Here is an 18226-nt window from a genome sequence, read left to right as displayed (position 1 = left end):
ATTTTGAAACCACAGGATAGGGGTGCCTAGGTGGCTCAGTCAGTTAAGTGTCTGACTCTTGATTTTGACTTAGGTGATGACCTAACAGTTGGTGAGTTCAAACTCCATGTTGGGCTCTGCACTGGCAGTGTGGATCCTGCTTGGGATTCTCTCTCTCTCTCTCTCTCTCTCTCTCTCTCCCTCTCTCTCAGCCCCTCCCCTGTTCATGTGTATTCTCTCCCTCTCTCTCAAAATAAATAAATAAACTTTAAAAAACATATGGAAAAAAAATTTTTTTAAAGAAACCACAGGATATGCTTCCTTATACCTGTGATTCTCAAACTGTGGTTTCTTGACCAGCAGCATCATTAATACCCGGGCATTTGATAGACATGCAAATTCTTTTTTTCATATAATTTTGATATTTATTTATTTGTGAGAGAGACGGAGAGAGATGGAGCATAAGCAGGGGAGGGGCAGACACACACACACACACACACACACACACACACACACACAGAATCTGAAGCAGGATCCAGGCTCTGAGCTGTCAGCACAGAGCCCAACGCGGGGCTTGAACTCACGAACCATGAGATCATGATCTGAGCCGAAGTCGATGCTTAACCGACTGAGCCACCCAGGAGCCCCAACGTGCAAACTCTTGAATCAAAAACTCTAGGAGTGGGGTACAACAGTCTGTGTTTCAACAAGTCCTGCAAGTGACTGATTCCTTTGCATGCTAAAGTTTGAGAACCACTGTCTGACACAATCTTAGAAAACGTCTGGTCCTACAAGTACCCTTACCTACAGATTTGTGAGTGTCTTTATGTAGGCCCTTCCAGGCAGTACTCACAAATAAGAAATCTGGCATACTGAACCCAAGTCAAATTCCAAATTGAACACTTCCTTATTCTGTCACTTCTGGCTGTCAGCATTTCCCCTTGCTTTGTTCCTTAAAGTTCTCTCATCTTGATGGAGGCAAGTACACAGGAGTCAGTCAACTCTGGTTTCTGGTTCTACCACTTATTAACTTGCTAGGTGACATTGTTGAATTACACAATTTCTCTAAGTCTCAGTATCCTCATGGGCAAAATAAGGTTAATAGTGATATCTATTTTATAAATGCTGGCTTTTGTTATGATGATAATGCTGCTGATAGTACCTATTACTTAATCATAAACTGCTCTGTAGATTGTTTGCTAGTACTTGAAACTAGAAAGAAGTTGAAGCCAGTTCCATGGGAATTGAGAAATCTTTCTTTTCATCTGAATCAAGTCCTTGAGCTCCAAGGGTCTTTGAGCCAAACTGAGTATCTTCAGTGAATTTATTTTTATTCCTTTGTTTAACAATATATACGAGTGGGTGTCCATGTGTCAAACACTCTACCTTGGAGCTAGGAGCCTGACCCAGTTTTCTAAGAGCTCCTCATTCTGGAATTTGACCTAGTTCAGGATGCCAGGTTCCATGTTTGTAGATTATCTAAGTCTTTTCTGCTTTTCTCTGATTACCAGCAGTGACCATGGAGCCTTCAAGAACTCCAGAGTCACCTCAAGATCTGTGATCAAGGGTGGCGAAGACCTGAAACTTCTCCGTTAATCAATATATATTTATTGATCCAGCTATATTTTGGGCCTTGTGTCTTTGAAACCTGCCAGGGCTATGGACCAGGTTTCCATAAGAACATTAAAACCCAAAGATGATGGATGATGGAACTCTTATGATTGGTCCATTGAAGTAGAACCATGGGGGACCCAACCCCTTCCAGGCCAAACACAGTGTGGGACAAACTCTGAACTTTTTCAGGAGACTCCCATGCAGCTACAGCATTGATGTTTCTAGGAACACTGTTCAAAAAGCCTATTCTACTTGCACTGTTAAATGATTCAGACCAGTGTGCCTGTCAACATCAGAATTAGAAATCTACTTTCTTGCTCCTGGAAATTGGTACTGAGTATAAGTGAGAATGTTGGGGTGCTACAAATTCAGTACTGACTTCTATAGGAAACCAAAAAGGGCTACAAAAGGGACATCCTTAAACGCATTATCACCTGGCTGTGCACAGTAAAGAAGGCCTGGAGGGAAAAGATCACTGGAGAAAGTATTTCATTTCATTTCAATTGGAGCTAAAAACACTGGGGTCTCTCCCAAATGCATCAGCTTTAACATCCATGCATCTTAAGCTCTGAATTAATTTGTTCCTCTTCAAGCACTTGAGGCCATCCCCTACCATCTGTATTTAGGCCCAGACAGCTAACCATTCTCCCTTGGCTCAGTAAATGTGTATATATGACCTTTTTGAATGTGTGTGTTTGTTTGATAATATCTCCATATATGTAAATTTCTATAGACTCATCTGGATAAATTAGCAGGACCTGATTTTAGTTGCAACATATTTTTAGAAACCAGTTCATAAAGTGGATCACATTTTCCATGGAAAAGATGCTATAATTGGTAGTTTCATTCCTGATCAAATAATCCTCCGCAAATAAAATACAGATGCTGTAAACAACTTGTCATGGAACAACAATAATGACCATTTTACCATATTTACTTCTATAAATATCTGAAGCATTAAAACAATGCCCTAAGTCCTATAAAATGGAAATAAACATACACAATACCTATACATGCAGCCTCAAACTTTCTTTCACCCCACAAAAATACAGCTCAGTTGAATTATGTTCTAAAACTAATGTGCCAGCTATAATAACATGAAATATTTGATTACTAATTTAGCAAACCTTGGATTTGAGAGGAGCATTTTGGGGATGATTTAAATAATCCCAATCTTTCCTTGTTTTAAGGTGTCCAAAAAATTTGATCTAATGTCTTCTTTTCCCTTTGAGGTAGAAATCTATTTTTTACTGCATTTACTACCTCCATTTTATAAGCCTCTTTCTCCTCCTGCGTTTTCTGCTCTTTTTCCTCCTCCGTAGCCACTCCCCTTCCCAATATATGACTACTATGGAAATACTATGTTGTCACAATGCAACTCTGTCCTGGCCAAAGATAATTCCTCCAGGATTAGGTGCCAATCACTGTCTCACCTGGGAATTTGATATTTGGGACCCAGGGAACCAGAGATGGGCCTCCTGCAGAGGCCTCAGGACCCAAAACCACTGTCCTACTAGTTTGTTCACTCATTTTTCGGGTCCCATGAGCTGCCCCAATATCCTTCCAAGAAACCTTTCTTTTGGCTTAAGCTAGGCAGAGTCATTTTCTGTTACTTCAGGCAAAAAGACTTGGGGTGCCTGGGTGGCTCAGTCAGTTAAGTGACTGACTTTGGGCTCAGGTCATGTTCTCACAGTTCATGAGTTCAAGCCCTGTGTCGGGCTCTGTGCTGGAAGCTGTTTCAGATTCTGTCTCTCTCTCTCTGCCCCTCCCCTGTTCGCACTCTGTCTCTGTCTCTCTCAAAAGTAAATAAACATTAAAAAAATTTTTTTTAATGAAAAAAAAAAAGACTCTTGGGGTGCCCGGTAATTCAGTCCCTTAAGCATCCGGCTCTTCATTTCGGCTCAGGTCATGATCTCACAATTGTGAGATCAAGCCCTGAGTCGGGCTCTGTGCTGGGCATGGAGTCTGCTTAAGATTCTCTCTGTCTTTCTCTCTCTCCCTCTGCCCCTCCCCCGCTCACTCTCTCTCAAATAAAATAAAAGAAATAAAAAATAAAGCAAAAAGACTGTTACTAAATATACCTGTGACAAATAGAGGCACTTAAGATTATTCTTCCACCTGAAGGCTCAGGTCAAAGCAAGTACTACTCATACTAAACAACCTAGGAAATTTGTACAACAAATGACAAAAATATGTAACAAATTAATAAACACTATATAGTTTCACTTTAGGTATTAAATGTATGACAGGAAAACCCTATATACCAAACTGTTACTCTTGGTTCTCTCCAGTGATTTGTCTGTTTTTTTCTTTTATTTTGCCCTACTTTCCAGTTCCCACAATAAGTCAGATTTACTTTTTGTAATTAGACAAAAAAAATAGTGAAAGAATTTTAAGAATGAGATGTCCCACAGAGGATTGACATCGGTGATAATGATCATAGCCATGCTGTTCTCTCACTTACAAGTGATTTTTAGGAGCGCCTGTGTGGCTCAGTCGGTTAAGTCTCCGACTATGGATCAGGTCATGATCTCATGGTTCATAATTCCCAGCCCCACGTGTCTGTGTTGACAGCTCAGAGCCTAGAGCCGGCTTCAGATTCTGTGTGGGTATGTGTGTGTCTCTCTCTCTTGCCCTCCCCTGCTCTCTCTCTCTCTCTGTCTCTCAAAAATATATAAACGTTTAAAAATTTAAAAAAAGAAGTGATTTTAAAGATGACTCAGGCCTGCTGTTATTCCCTCAATTGTTCCCCACTATCTTAATCTATTTGTAGCTAAAAGAGCAGTTTCTTAGCTTCAAAGCAATGTCACTAGGAAACATTATTGACTGTAGGGACAGGATTTGGAGCGAGAGTACGCAGGTTTGAGCCCCAGAAAAAATGCTTTGTGGTCTAGGGATGGTCACTTACTTTCTCTAAGCCTCAACTTCCCATTTAGCTTCCCTTAGCTTTAAAATGGGGAATCACAGGGGCACCTGGGTGGCTCAGTTGGTTGGGCATCTGACTTCGGCTCAACTCATGACCTCGCGGTTTGTGAATTCGAGCCCCACATCGGGGCTTGCTGCTGTCAACCTCTCAGCACAGAGCCCACTTGGGATCTTCTAACCCCTCCTCTCTCCCCCTCCCCTGCTTGTTCTCTCCCCAAAATAAATATTAAAAAAATAAAAATAAATAAAATGTGGAATTACAGTGTTCTCTGAGGGTGTTTGTGTGGTTCACAAGAGATGTACAAAGATACAAAAGCTCTGTGCAATGGGAAACAAACACGAGCTATTGGTACCTACTCTCTCCTCCAGTCCTCCAGCAGCCCTCTCGGCCAGTGTGGCTTTTGGCTGGGCTTCTTCATCAAGAAATTAGAAGAGTCCACTCTGCACTCCTTACCAAATTCACTTGGCTGAGGATGGGCTGGAAACTCAGGCCCTGAGGTCTCAGTTATCCTTCTCTTAATGGCTTTGTATCCTTTCAACAAAATAAAATTCATTTATACGATACTGAATCCTACAAAAATATAATCCATCTAAGTACCTATACTTTTTCAAAAATTGTAGTAAAATACACCTACCGTAACATTTACCAATGTGGCTATTTTTAATATAGCTCAGTGGCATTAAGCACATTCATACTATTGTGCAATGATCACCACCATCCATCTCCAGAACTCTTCGTCTTCCAGACTTCCAAACTTACAAATTAAAACTCTGTCCCCATTAAGCACTAACTCCCTCCCAACCACACAAGCCCCTGGCAATCCCCATTCTACCTTCTGTCTCTGGATCTGACAACTCCAGGTACTTCATATAAGTGAAAAATTACACAATATTTGTCCTTCCGTGACTGGCTTATTTCATTTCACATAATATATTCAAGATTTGCTATGGTCTGAATGTCTGCGTCTCCCCAAAATGTGTATGTTGCCATCTTAATGCCCAAAGGTGATGGTTTTGGCAGGTGGAGTCTGTGGGAGGTAATCATGCCATAAGGATGGAGCCCGCATGAATGAGACTGGTGCGCTTACAAAAGAGATATCACCGAGCTCCCTGGCCTCCCTAGCAATGTGGTTAGTCTGTGATTTGGAAAAGGGCCCTCATCCAGCCATGCTGATGCCTTGATCTCAGACATGCAGACTCCAGAACTGTGAAAAATAAATATCTGTTGTTTATAAACTGCCCAATCTGTGGTACTTTGTTACAGAGGCCCAAACACATTAAGACAAGGCTCAGCCATGTTGTAGCACATGCCAGTTCTCTTACTTTTTTTTTTTTTCCAGCTTTATCGAGGTATCATTGACAAATAAAACTAACATTTTTAAAGTGTACAATGTGATGATTTGATATACATATACGTTGTGAAAGGACTCCCACAATCAAGTTCATGATCACATCCATCACCTCCCATATTTAATTTTTGTGCGTGTCTGTGTGTGTGAGAACACTTAAGATCTAGTAGCAGCAAATTTCACTTATGCAATACAGTATTATCAGCTGGAGTCCCCATGCTCTGCATTAGATCTTCAGGTCTGACTCATCTTATAATTAAAAGTTTGTACCCTCTTACCAGCATCTCCACATTTTCCCTCAACCCCCAGCCCCTGGCAACTACCATTCCACCCTGCTTCAATGAATTGGATGTTTTTGTTGTTCCTTTTTTTTTTTTTTTTTAAGATTCCACATATAAGTGAGGGGCGCCTGGGTGGCTCAGTCAGTTGGGTGTCTTACTTCAGCTCAGGTCATGATCTTACGGCTTGTGGGTTCAAGCCTGCATTGGGCTCTGTGCTGACAGCTCCGAGCCTGGAGCCTGTTTCAGATTCTGTCTCCCTCTCTTTCTGCCCCTTCCCCACTCATGCTCTGTCTCTCTCTCTCTCTCAAAAATAAATAAACATTAAAAAAAATTTTTTTAATTCCACATATAAGTGATACCATGCAGTATTTGTCTTTCTCTGACTTATTTCATTTAGCATAATACCTTTCAGGTTCATGCATGTTGCCACAACTGGCAGCATTTTCTTCTTTTTTAAAGCTAATATTCCATTATGTGTGTGTGTGTGTGTGTGTGTGTGTGTGTCACATTTAGTTTATCTATTGTCCATTGGACAATAGATACTTGGGTTGCTTTTGTGTATTGTGAATAATGCCGCTCTGAACATGGATATACAAATATGTTTGAGTCACTGTTTTCAGTTCATTTAGAACTACACCCAGAAGTGAAATTGCTGGTTATATGGTAGTTCTATTTTTAACTTTTTGAGAAACTCCGATACAGTTTTCCATAGTGGCTGCACCATTTTACATTGCTACCAAGAATGCACAAGAGTTCCTAATTTCTCCACACCCTTGCTAACATTTGTTATTTTCTGTTTTGGGGATTTGTGTGTGTGTCTCTGTGCTTTAAATAACATTCTAATGAATGTAAAGTACAACCTCATTGTGGTTTTGATTTGCATTTGCCTAATGATGAGTGATGTTGAGCATCTTTTCATGTGCTTATTGTCCATTTGTATATCTTCTTTGGAGAAATGGGTTAAGTCCTTTGCCTAATTTTTCATAGAGTTGTTTGGTTTTTGTTGTTGTTGAGTTGTATAAGTTCTTTATATATTCTGGATATTAACCCTTTATCAAATATATGATTTGAAAATACTATTTCTATTCTGTGGGTTGCTTTAGTAACTATATTTCTAGGCCTTACACCTGTTCATTCAAATAGTAACTGTGCACCTATACTTGAAATACACTGTGCTAATGACTGAGCAAAACAATGTCATTGACTTTCATATTCTCTCTCCCTTCATTTCACACTGTCATGCTATCAGAACCCCTCCCAATGCTTGGAAACATTTTTTTTTATTACTAGATCTTTGGAGTCTTCTAAAAGGAATTTAATTGACTATTTCATCTCAGATATCTGAGAAATGAGATCTCAGTACTAAATAGGCTGTGAGGAACTGGGGAGCAGTGAAACTTGAAACTAGAAGAAACAGTCATTGTCCATACACCCATACACACACACACACACACACACACACACAGCCCAAAACCTCCAGCAAGAGCTTCCTGACATCTACACGTGTGAGACAAGAAGCACGTCCACTTGCATCAGTGCTTGCCAAAGAGTGTTTGACTGTTAGGTTTTACTGTAACTGTTCTCACCAGCTGATAAAGGTTATAAACCTTGACCCTGGGACACTGGACCCTTACTGAGGTCTTAACATTCTTTCCTGACCAATGAACAATGGCACTTGTTTTATCCAACCACATACATTCCATCTCGGCCAGAGTGCTTGTTTTCAATCCTTAGCATGACCACCATAAACAAAAACTTAAAAACTCCTGATTTTTTTTTTCTCCTCACCACTCTCCTCAGCAAATTTCTTCATTAAGGAGTGTTCCTTTGCCTGGCAAGTTAATGGACTCAGTCTTTTATATTCACATATGGCAGTCTTTATTTTGTGTGCTCTGTGGGCTACAATCATACTAAGTCCGGTGATCTCCTCACAAGTCCACAAAGAACCCACACACCAGATTCGGTACAGTTACTCCGTTTTATTCAGAGATACACTCATCCACGGGTAGCTGCAACCGAATCCCATTCCTATAATCCTCAGGACAGTTAGCTAAATGCCAGCCTGTTTTCAAACAGATATCTTAATTTAGCCACCAAACATACAGATATTTGACCTCTACAGAATACTTTCCCTCCTCATGCTCACATTTCTTAGAAACTATAAACACAGGCCTTTATGTAAATGTTCAGCTGCTTCTTGGATCTGCTTTACATCAAATGGTTGCTAACTCTCTCTCTCTCTCTCTCTCTCTCTCTCTCTCTCTCTCACACACACACACACATTTGTCTCTGAAGAACTGAGTTTAATGCCCTGTTGAAGCCAAAGAATCAAAATTTCAAGATAGTGAATTAAATTTGCAGAATCACTGTTCATTAGCAGTAACGTTTCAAACAGGAAATTAGTCCAATTACAATATCCTCTGAATTATGATCTCTGCTTCCTCATTGCCTTATCTAGTACCAAATCACACAAATAGCCTGCTTAGTGTCTATGGCAGCAGTTCAAAAAACAATGTTACCCAAGGTTTTTCTTCCCTCGTGGAATGGAATGGAATGGGGCAGATAAATATTCCATGACTTGTGGCCCCTTAAGATCGGCTAGAGAAAATGAATCTTAAGCCAGGATCCCCAACAGGGAGCTTTACCACCCATTGTCTAACAGCTCCCCATGTTCCTTCGTAGACCCCCAGGGATGATAATCACGGGAATGAGGCAAACCCACTGCCAGCTGCTGCTTCCCAGCTGTCCTGGAGCCTGGCGTGGGCAGATCCCATGCTGGGTGTCTCATGCTTAGCCTGGCTGATTTAATTACCAAATATGAGTTACAAACATAAGACAGTAAATACAGGAAGCAGAGAGAATAGTAAGACAGTGATCTGGAGATCCCTCCCACCAGCACTGTGTCCTGCCCCTGGAAGTAAGTGATGTCCTACAATAAATGCAATGAACTAACTGTCCCCTCGACAGTTTCCTACGAAGTTCTGTTCTTTAGAGTTGAAAGTCAAGCCCTGTCCCACCAGCTCCACTTGGTGGCTCCACCCTGATACACATGTTTATCCCTCCTTTAGTATCTGAGGTAGGTTCCTAGCTAGACACAAAGAAGGAGGCACCTCTAGGGAGAGAGGGAAGATTTTTTTCTCCGTTGCAAGATGTGGATGCTTACTCAAAGGAGGGAAACCAGGAGTTAGGTTTTAATGACCTGATTTATTTTGTGTGAGTGTGTATGCACGTGTGTGTGCCCCGATTTAGATTGAATGAGGGTTTTTGTTTTCTTTGGCTTTGTTTTAAAAACCATGATAGAAACCCTTTTACAAGAGAGCAAATGACTATATCATCCTTGTCATGATTTTCACTTTCCCTTTCTCTTATTTCCTATTGCTATTGTTTTCAGAACAAGTTGAAGACAACTGTGGCTGTGAGTCTTTGTCGTCCTAATGATCTTGTTTCTCTTTTCTACCAGGAAAACCTCCTCCTTTGCCCTTTTGCCTGAATACCTGATTACTAAAAACTAAGATCCCATCCTAAATCAGTCAAGAGAATAAATGCCTGGGTAAGAACTAGTGCAGGAACAACAGTAAAAGCCACCCATGGGACTTTTTTGGGGGACTAAATCTGGACTCAAAGTGGAGGGGCATGATGGAAGCTTTGAAAGGGGTAAGATCCAGGGAACTGCTGAGAAAGTGAATGGCCTCTTATCCTTTTCTTCTTTTCTCTGCTCTATTTGAGTATTCTCTGTGTTCTAGAAACCCTGTGCATTGAGGCCTCAAACAATTGGCAGAAAAGTCCGTCACAAAGACAAGAATGCTACTCCGCCTTTCTTCTGTGTTCAAATGCTGACCCACCTGTTATATCTGAAATCATGGCTCCTCCTTTATTTTCAGGAATTTCCTGTTACTGTCTCCCGATTATCTGGAATAACGTATTAACTAATTTAGAGATGGTGAGACCATTTATCATGGGTGGGACATCAGCCTGAAATATCATCATTGGAATCTGTAGTGGCAGTTAGATACACTAGTTTATTAGCATTCACACATGATTGATTTTATGTTTATGTTTGACAGTAAATATAGGGAGATAGCTGTGGTCCTACAAAATGACTTCTTTCTTTTGGAATTCTAACTGGTCCAGTGAAATCTTTTTTCTTTGATTAAGTAGGATTATGAGTTAAATGAAACTGTGTGAATATGTGACATTTAAATTTAAAATAGCTTGAAACCTAGGGGCATGTGGGTGGTTCAGTTGGTTGAGCATCCAACTTCGGCTCAGGTCATGGTCTCGCAATTCCTGAGTTCAAGCCCTGTGTCGGGCTCTGTGCTGACAGCTCAGAGCCTGGCGCCTATTTCAGATTCTGTGTCTCCCTCTCTCTCTGCCCCCTGCCCCATTCACACTCTGTTTCGTTCTCTCTCAAAAATAAATAAACATTAAAAAATTTTAAAAAGTAGCTTGAAACCTGATTAAACTTAATGTTTTAATGATAACATCTAAGACCGTTGGTAATAAAGCAACTTGAAAATTGACCAAATGTCAAAATACATATAAGTGGGGAGAAGAAAGGAGAATGAGCTAAAAGAGGGAGAGAGAGAGAGAAGAAAAGTAAATATTTGGGAAGTGGGATAGGAATTCGAGGTTTTCAAGAAAATAAACGACCCTTAAGCTTGCACAAACCTGCCCAGAGCACAATCTACCATGCCTGAGCCACACATGGACACATCCACGAAGAATAATACCCAGATACCATACAAGGCACCTTCCCCAGGGTGTGTACATTAGTTATAAACTGAATCTTCACAGAATAGAACAAAATAACCTGTTACCATTTACTAAACAATAGGAAAATATAGACTTACAAGCTCACAAAGATGCAAAAAATAGATACTAAAAAAAAAAAAAAAGATACTACATGACTGAGAGAAAGGAATATCAAGCAGTCAGTTCTGCATAGCAATCTAGGAATACACACCAAATGCTTTCAAAGCAGTTATATTGTTTGGTCTGGTGGTAAACCTTGAGGACATCGTGCTAAATGAAATAAATCAGTCACAAAGGGACAAATACCACATGATTCCACTCACATGAGGTACCCAGAGTAGTCAAATCCGTAGACACAGAAAGTAGAATGGTGGTTGCCATGGGCTAGGGGAGGAGGGAACGAGGAGTTACCATCTGGGAAGATGAAAAAGTTCTGGGGATGGATGGCAGCAATGGTTGCACAGCAACATGAATGTACTTAATGCTACTGAGGAGTGCACTTAAAACTAGTTAAGATGGTAAATTTTATGTGACACGTATCTTATTACAATAAATAATAGTTCTGCATATTTAGCAACAGAGAAATGCTCAAGATGGTAGAAATAGTATCAACTATTTTCCAGATTTTCTATAAAAATCGCTGTAAGTTCATGTATGAGAAAAAGACCAGAAAGTTATCCAAAACACAAAATGTGGGTAGACATTATCTTAGGTAAGATTCTGAGTGATTTTCTTCTTTCATATGTTTCTGTATTTTCCAAATAGTTCTAAGTAACCATAGGGTATTGTTATACCCAGAAAATAAAATTTAAAAGCCCAGCCCCGGGGCAGATGGTAACTACACTTTGGTGAGCACAGCATAAAGTGTAGAGAAGTTGAATCGCTATGTTGTACACCTGAAACTACTGTAACATTGTATGTCAGTTATCCGCAAATTTTTTAGAAATATAAAAATTAAAAAATAAAAGCCCACCCCCTACATCTCTATCCCCTTACCCTGCTTTATTAGTACAGTAATGGCGCTTATTACTACATGAAACTATATTGTATATTTATCTGTTTCCTTGCTATAGTCTTGTTCCCCCAGCTAGAACATAAACTCCCTGAGGCCAGACACTTCTGCATCCTTAATTCTTGAGCAGTTTCAGGCATTTAATGGGAACTCCATAAATATTTGAGTGAAAGAAAATGAGTAGATGAATGAACACAAAATCGGTCATCCTCAGGTAAATACAGCCCATGTACTGTCTTTACCTGAGGATGACCGATTTTGTGTTCATTCATCTACTCATTTTCTTCATCCTTTCTTCATTCCTTCGTCCTGTGCCCCCATTCCAGGTACCTGGGGTGGCCACTCTGTTCCTCTCATCTGTAATCTGCTCGGCATCAGAGGAAGGACTTTCTCCAGGTTAAGGATTGTGAGGATGAAAATAAAGCCTGGACACATCCAAAGTAGAGCTAATAGAGGAGAAAGTCATCTAGACACCAGGTCACTTGCAGGACAGTTGAAGGGACTGAGAAAGAGAAAACTCCAGCAAGAAGAAATGCAGCTATCTCCAAATCCCAGGAGGTAGTCAGGTGGAACCACGCATTTATTCAATAAACCTCCAGCGAGCCTCCTCCAAGTGCCAGGGACTGAGGTGGCCACCAAGAGTACAAAACAAAAGTAGAATTAGATTTCATCTGTGAGACTCCAAAGGAAATACTGAAGGTTGCTGGGGAACTTGGGAAGACAGATTTGAATGCATCACAGAGAGTCTAAAATAGCATTTCCTAAAGAGCATTTCATGGAATGCTAGGGTTCCGTGGGATGTTCCTTTATGTTACATGAAAAAAGGACTCTGGAACCATGTAAGTTTAGACAATCTTGAGATAGACTTTTTAAACTACTGCACAGGGCTTCTTGGGGTTTTTAATATTTTGGTGGATACTGCCACTCTCCTAAAGAGCAATAGGATTCCTTTTCCCAAAAGTTTGAACCACAGGACACCTTTTCCAGGCCTACAGTTTCATGGGGTGAGTATTAGGAAGAGTTACCCTCTCTTCATAATGAGAACATTCACCTTTGGAAAAGGTGGCCCGCAACCACAGATGCACACGGTAGCACCACACAGAACAGACACCCAAGGCTTCATCCTAAATCACTCACATCAACCCAGTGCTCTCACCTCTTCCCCTCACCTCACAATTACCCCACTTACCAGTGGGGGCATTCACTTGTTCCTCTTTCCAGTCTTGCCTTGAACTTGACCTTAATGAACCATGCTTTGTATTTCTGCTTCTGACTTGTGCTCTGTGTAATGACTCTGGTTCTTCCCTACACTGTCTAGGGCCGCCCTGGGCAAGGCTCCCCTGGTTCAACCCTTCCATGCAGCTCACTGTATACAGAGGAGGAAGACTCAGACAAGGAGTAAGTGGGTTCTCATGTCTCACAAATGGGGAGAACTTGGGATTTCTGACACAGAAAATTCTTCCCCGGTCTTCTTTCCAGCTACTTCTTCAACATGTCTGAGATTCTATAATGTTCAATTTCCAGACATAATCTTAAGTACTTTTGGTACCTGGGAAACCAGCTATTTCTATGACTGCATCATCTTATCAGTTATTATATGGAATGCAGATGCTCCATGACACAACTGGGAAATCTTTCACATGATGAGACAAGCCCACTCATCCAAGGTCACTGGGCTATTTCCTACCTTCCAGCCATTCAAATAAAAGCCCATGGTGACTTTGGAGGCTTGCATGAAATACCTGCAGGGAAAAGCTATTATGACTTCAAACCACAGCACTCAAAAGTCTGCCTTACTTTTGTTCTCTTACCTTGTAACTTGCGTTCTCATTCCAAAATCCAGTGACCTCATTGACTGTAGCACTTCGATACAGCCCATGTACTGGAATAACAAAAACAAAACAAAACAAAAGGGTAAGTAGGAAAAAAGCTAGCATGATGACATTTCTCATCTTCATGGTGACTTCCTAGGAAACACCTTAAGTCAGCTTCTGATATCAAGTTACATTCTCACACTCAGTCTACCATTGATATTTCTGACCATTAATGGGCACATGCCTTAAGTTTCAGTTCAGTTATAAAACATCAGCTAAATCCAAACTATGATACCAGGAATGCAGCTAACAAAGACAATGTGAGTTCATTGGTGAAGAGCATGGGCTCTGGGGCCAGACTGTGTGAATCTGAATCCTAGCTCTGCCACTTATTATTTATGGAACCTCAGGAAGTTACTTGACTTCTCTGCATTTCAGTTTGTCACTGATAAAATGGGAGATACTATTAGAATTGCTATGAGTTAATTTTTTTCCACATGGGTGAAGGTCTTAGGACAGCACTGGGTACCTACATGTGCTCAATTGTTATGTGAGGCAAACACTACAGCAATGGAGAATCTTCTGAGGAGATAAAACAAGCATATAAATGCGTAAATACAGAATTCAGTAAGATCTTCCTTTTTCACAAGATCATTTACTACAAGGGTTCAAGAAAGGGGAAAAAAAGTAATTTCCCACACAAGGAATTAGTAAATTTACCTTGAACATGGAGTATTAGAAAAGGAATTATGCCTTATAAGCTAAAACACAGCTTATATGTCCTGTGGCAGCAGTGAGAACCATGATAGGCTATGGTAGGAGAGGGAGGTGTTGGTCAGTGTGTATGTGAGAGAAGCCTCATGTCAGCAGCAGTATGGAGGTGGGTTATTAGTGAGGATGTGCCTGTCAAGGGGGAAGTAATGAGAGCCCACACCGAGGAGAGATGGTGGCAATAGGAAGGAGGGGATGAATTCAAGTGACATCACGGAAATAGATACTACATGATTCGGCAGTTGATTTGATCTAGAGAATAAGAGAGAAGGATGAGTCAAGGATGACTCAGACGCTTCCAGCCAGGGTAGCAGAGGGAACAGTGATTCCATTAACAGAAACAGGAAAACCAGGAGAGGGGAAGATGATGAGTTGGTTTGGGACCCGTTGACTGAAAGACATCAATGGGGTATCCAGGAAATGACAAGCCTGCAGTTGAAAATTGGATTCTGGAATGGTGGAGAAGAATTAAGCCTAGGGATGCAGACTTAGTAGTCTTCTGTGTAGCTTTGCCAAGTGAGGCTGTGGGAGTAAATCCTCTTAGCAGAGCCTTAGCTGACGAGGGAGAGTGTTTCTCTGAGAATGAGCTCGGAAATGTTATGAGAGCCAAGCGGTCTGATTGAAAGTGATCTGTCAGCTCCTTGGAAATTATATGCTTCCTGTTTAGCTTTCCTTTGGAAGTCTTCCAGGCTCCCTCTGCTTGGAAATGGCAAGAGCAATGTGGAAAGATGGCAGGATCTGGGAGGGTGGGGGCCTTCCCAGACACTTCTTGTAGTATTTCTGAGCAAATTCTGCAGATTTAGCATCCTAACAGCAGGTCAGTCTACCAAATGTTGCATAGCCTAGTGCGGGGGAGAGGACCCTGGCCAGAACAATCACCTGGCCATTCTCAGTCAGATTCCTGTTTGTCACATTCTTCTTGGGTCTCCAGTATTGACACACAAAAACATTTTTGAACACTTCATACCAATCACACCTAACTTCCCAAGGATTGAACACCAGGGAAGTAAGTGATGTCTGGAGAGTTCTGTTCAATAACCCATAAGACTTATTAGGGGAGGAAAGCTAGATTTAGGGGATGTGGTAGAAAGCCCATCTCAGAACAATCAGGAAAGGAAAGGAGTCTGAGCTCCATGTCAAGGTGCATTAAAAAGATTGTTGTCATATCCTCCCTGGCTGCTCCAGCTTTTCATGCCCCTCAGTGTCTTCTTCCATTTCAAAACGTAGCTCCTGCTCCTCTGTTTTCTGTACCCCTCACCCTAGAAAGAATGAGCTCCCCACACAGGTGGGATATGGGTCTGGGCTGATCTCCAACTCCCCCAGGAGGCTGCGTCAGTACAGATGTGCAGGGCATCTTCAGCTGTAAATCATCAATTTAAGATGAGGTGATAATAACCAGCACACTTTTGGGAAATGTAAACAAACACCAAATTTTTCCACTTAAATTTTCAGCCAGAGTAATTTTTTCAAAAATACACCTTAGGGGCACCTGGGTGGCTCAGTCAGTTGAGCATCTGACTTCGGCTCAGGTCATGATTCCAAGGTTCGTGAGTTGGAGCCCCACCTTGGGCTCTGTACTGACAGCATGGAGCTTGCTTGGGATTCTCTCTCTCTCTCTCTCTCTCTCTCTCTCTCTCCCACTTTCTCTCTCTCTCTTTCTCTCTCTCTGCTGTCAGTGCAGATGCCTTCTTCGGATCCTCTGTACCCCCCCCCCCCGTCCCTCCCCTGCTTGCTCTCTCTCTCTCAAAAATAAATAAAACATTAAAAAATACACATCAGACCATGTCCCTCCATTGCTTAAAACTTCTGACATTTATTATCAAAACAAACTTGTTACTATAAACCCCCAGACCCTGCATTTTCTGGCCCCTGCTTACCATCTCCTCAATGTCATCTGTGTCCTTCTCCTCCTATATACTTTGTTGCCACATTGACCTTCTTTCTATTCCTCAAATACACCCAACTCTTTCCAAACACAGGGACTTTGCACTTGCTGTTTCCTCTCCCCTCATTGCTATCTCTGCCTAGTTCTTCTTCATTCTCTAAGACCGACTCCTTCTTATCCTTTAGGTTTTAACTCAAATGTCACTGCCCCAGAAGCCCCTTCCTGTCACCCTTCATCACAGCCTTCACTCATCACCTTCATGCCACTGTTTTTCAGGTTTACTTGTTAGCTTGTTTGTATATTGCTTGTCTTGATTCCTTTGACTGTAAACACCATGGTCAGCACTGTATTCCCAGCACCTGGGATAGTGCCTGGGATATGTTGGTACTCAATAAATACTAGCTGAAAGAATGAGTAAAGCTTCTATTGCTCAACTCCAACAGTATCTTTAAAATGAGCACAGGGAGAGAAGAGACGGAGGAAGGTGAAGGTTTGACTGGTCTGTCATCCTAGGGGATAAATGAGGAGTCCAGGAGAAATGAAGACTCAGAAGGAGACTCAGGAGTTATAAACCAGGATGATACCTTTGGAAGACTTCTGGATTTCTTTGTCATTTCCTCTGTTTATTAATTTTGTTAGTCCCCATCTTAGAGACTGGCAACAAACAGCCTTAATAGAAGAGGTTTTGGGGGCGCCTGGGTGGCGCAGTCGGTTAAGCATCCGACTTCAGCCAGGTCACGATCTCACGGTCCGGGAGTTCGAGCCCCGCGTCAGGCTCTGGGCTGATGGCTCGGAGCCTGGAGCCTGTTTCTGATTCTGTGTCTCCCTCTCTCTCTGCCCCTCCCCCGTTCATGCTCTGTCTCTCTCTGTCCCAAAAATAAATAAACGTTGAAAAAAAAAATTTAAAAAAAATAAAAAAAAAAAAAAGAAGAGGTTTTGTAGTGAAGTGGGAGGCTGGGGGGAACACGCCCCCTTCTCAGGCAGTTTAGCAGCAGTGGGAGGGGAGAGCCCTGGGTGATAAAGTGGATGGTGGGGACTTTAACAGGAAGGGAGAGCAGGCTGCATATCAGACAGGAATGGGAAAAGAGGCAAAGAGAGTCAGGTGGAATATGGATGCTCCAATGCCAATGAGGCTTAACACCCATGTGAGGGACAGTGTCATAGTAGGGGCAATTCTCAGTCCAGTGAAATGAATCACCAATGGTGGGATTTGGGTTATCAATGAGGAAAGGGGTTTTTACTGGAGAGAGAGAGAGAGAGAGAGAGAGAGAGAGAGAGAGAGAGAGAAACAGGGAGAGAGAGAATATTCTAAGGCTTTGTTCTTAATCACACTTTGTGGCAATAACCACCTCGTTGCTTCCTTCTGAGACAGACCCAGGCATTGCTTCCAATCCCCTTTCCTTCACTGAAACCTCGGTTTTGTTCCATACACTTGACTGTCAGCAGTGGCACAGGTGATACTTTCTGCCAGCCTCACTGTCATAAACTGAAGTTTCTGAAGACACAGGAGTCATGCCTGAGGAGATAGGACAACAACTACAATTCCTCTTCCATAGGTGTATGTGGAGAAAGCCACTCTAAGCAAAATGAAGGGAGGGAATCAATGCCTGATTTTTCACAATTAACCTGGATCCCAGAATGGACTTGGTCTTCCCATGAACTCACACAGTTCATTCTACTCAGAAACCATTACTATGAGGAAGCAGGGAAAGGGCAGTACATAAAAAGAATCCATCCGCTTTCTTTGTTTAGCAACCTGATGACTACATACGCAGACAGTGGTTGAGTGTCCAGGCCTGGGGAAGGAGAAATTTAGTCTGTTGGTTTAGGTATAAACTGGGAAT

At 41.7% G+C, this 18226-nt stretch overlaps 1 protein-coding gene across 2 annotated transcripts in view; it reads right to left on the bottom strand.

Annotated features, from left to right (window-relative positions):
• Positions 1-18226, bottom strand: part of SHC4 (SHC adaptor protein 4) — a 130034-nt gene that overhangs the window by 75925 nt on the left and 35883 nt on the right. For both annotated transcript variants that reach the window (XR_007153271.1, XM_047864011.1), the window contains exon 2: positions 13724-13794. Coding sequence is in view for 1 of the 2 variants with exons in the window: in XM_047864011.1 (XP_047719967.1) it covers positions 13724-13794 (71 nt within the window). In the remaining variant the exon portion in view is untranslated. The remainder of the gene's footprint in view (positions 1-13723; positions 13795-18226) is intronic.

Source organism: Prionailurus viverrinus, chromosome B3 (genome assembly GCF_022837055.1).
Source record: "Prionailurus viverrinus isolate Anna chromosome B3, UM_Priviv_1.0, whole genome shotgun sequence".
NCBI classification, from domain to species: Eukaryota; Metazoa; Chordata; class Mammalia; order Carnivora; family Felidae; genus Prionailurus; species Prionailurus viverrinus.
This window is presented reverse-complemented; position numbering and strand designations above follow the sequence as displayed.